This window comes from Pinus tabuliformis, chromosome X (genome assembly GCF_031772625.1).
Source record: "Pinus tabuliformis cultivar Carrire ecotype Pingquan chromosome X, CPIR1, whole genome shotgun sequence".
Lineage (NCBI taxonomy): Eukaryota > Viridiplantae > Streptophyta > Pinopsida > Pinales > Pinaceae > Pinus > Pinus tabuliformis.
The window spans coordinates 1,436,766,078-1,436,766,850 of record NC_142308.1 but is presented as its reverse complement, the minus strand read 5'-3'; the positions used below and the strand labels follow the sequence as shown (position 1 = coordinate 1,436,766,850).

General features: G+C 40.4%; 1 protein-coding gene across 1 annotated transcript; it reads right to left on the bottom strand.

The window, feature by feature from the left end:
• Positions 1 to 239: 239 nt before the first annotated feature.
• LOC149145424 (uncharacterized) lies at positions 240 to 773 on the bottom strand. Its single transcript, XM_089452442.1, has one exon. The coding sequence runs from the start codon at positions 771 to 773 to the stop codon at positions 240 to 242; it is 534 nt and encodes a 177-aa protein (XP_089308568.1).

Sequence of the window (773 nt, the reverse complement as noted above, 5' to 3'; positions counted from 1 at the left end):
GGTATGGCTTTTAGAAGTTCCTTGATGGCTTCCTCTCTATTTATCTGCGGTTCCTGTGCTATGGAGTTGAAATGTTCTTGGAGCAGCGCTGATATATCGTGGTGGTTCTTCAGTGGCTCCCCATCTTTATTTTTTATCTCAAGAATTTTGTTTGCACTTCTGTAGTCTAGAGCAGATCTATGAAAAAATTTGGTATTCTGCTCTCCTTCTTTTAGCCATTGAATTCTTGATTTTTGTTTTCAGAGAATTTCTTCTTGCCTACATCTATTGTGCCACTGTTGAGTTAGAAATTTTTCCTGCTCCGCAGATTCCTCATTACTGTTCCCAGCTGCCCAGTCTTTGTGAATCTGTTCCAATTTCTCTTCTATTATGGTTTTCTCCGTAAAGATGTCCCCAAATACTGTTCGATTCCACTCTTTTATCTTATCTTTGATAATTCTTAACTTCTTCTGCAGATTAAACATTTTGGAACCTTTGCCTTCCAGGGGTTCTGACCACCATTTCTCCACCAGCTTGAGGAAGTTAGGGTGATCCAGCCAAAATTTTTCAAATCTGAATGGTTTATTCCTTGGAGTACCCTGAACCGCAACTGTGATCGAAATTAGTGAATGGTCTGATCCTCCACTTGGAAGGATGTCTGACTCTACGGTGATGCCATCCATTATGATATTTTCAGAAATAAAAAACCTATCCAAGTGAGAGGCAATCATCCTTTCTCCCCCTCTCCTGTTATTCCAAGTGAAGTTGCCACTCTTGGGGAGAATGTCTACCAT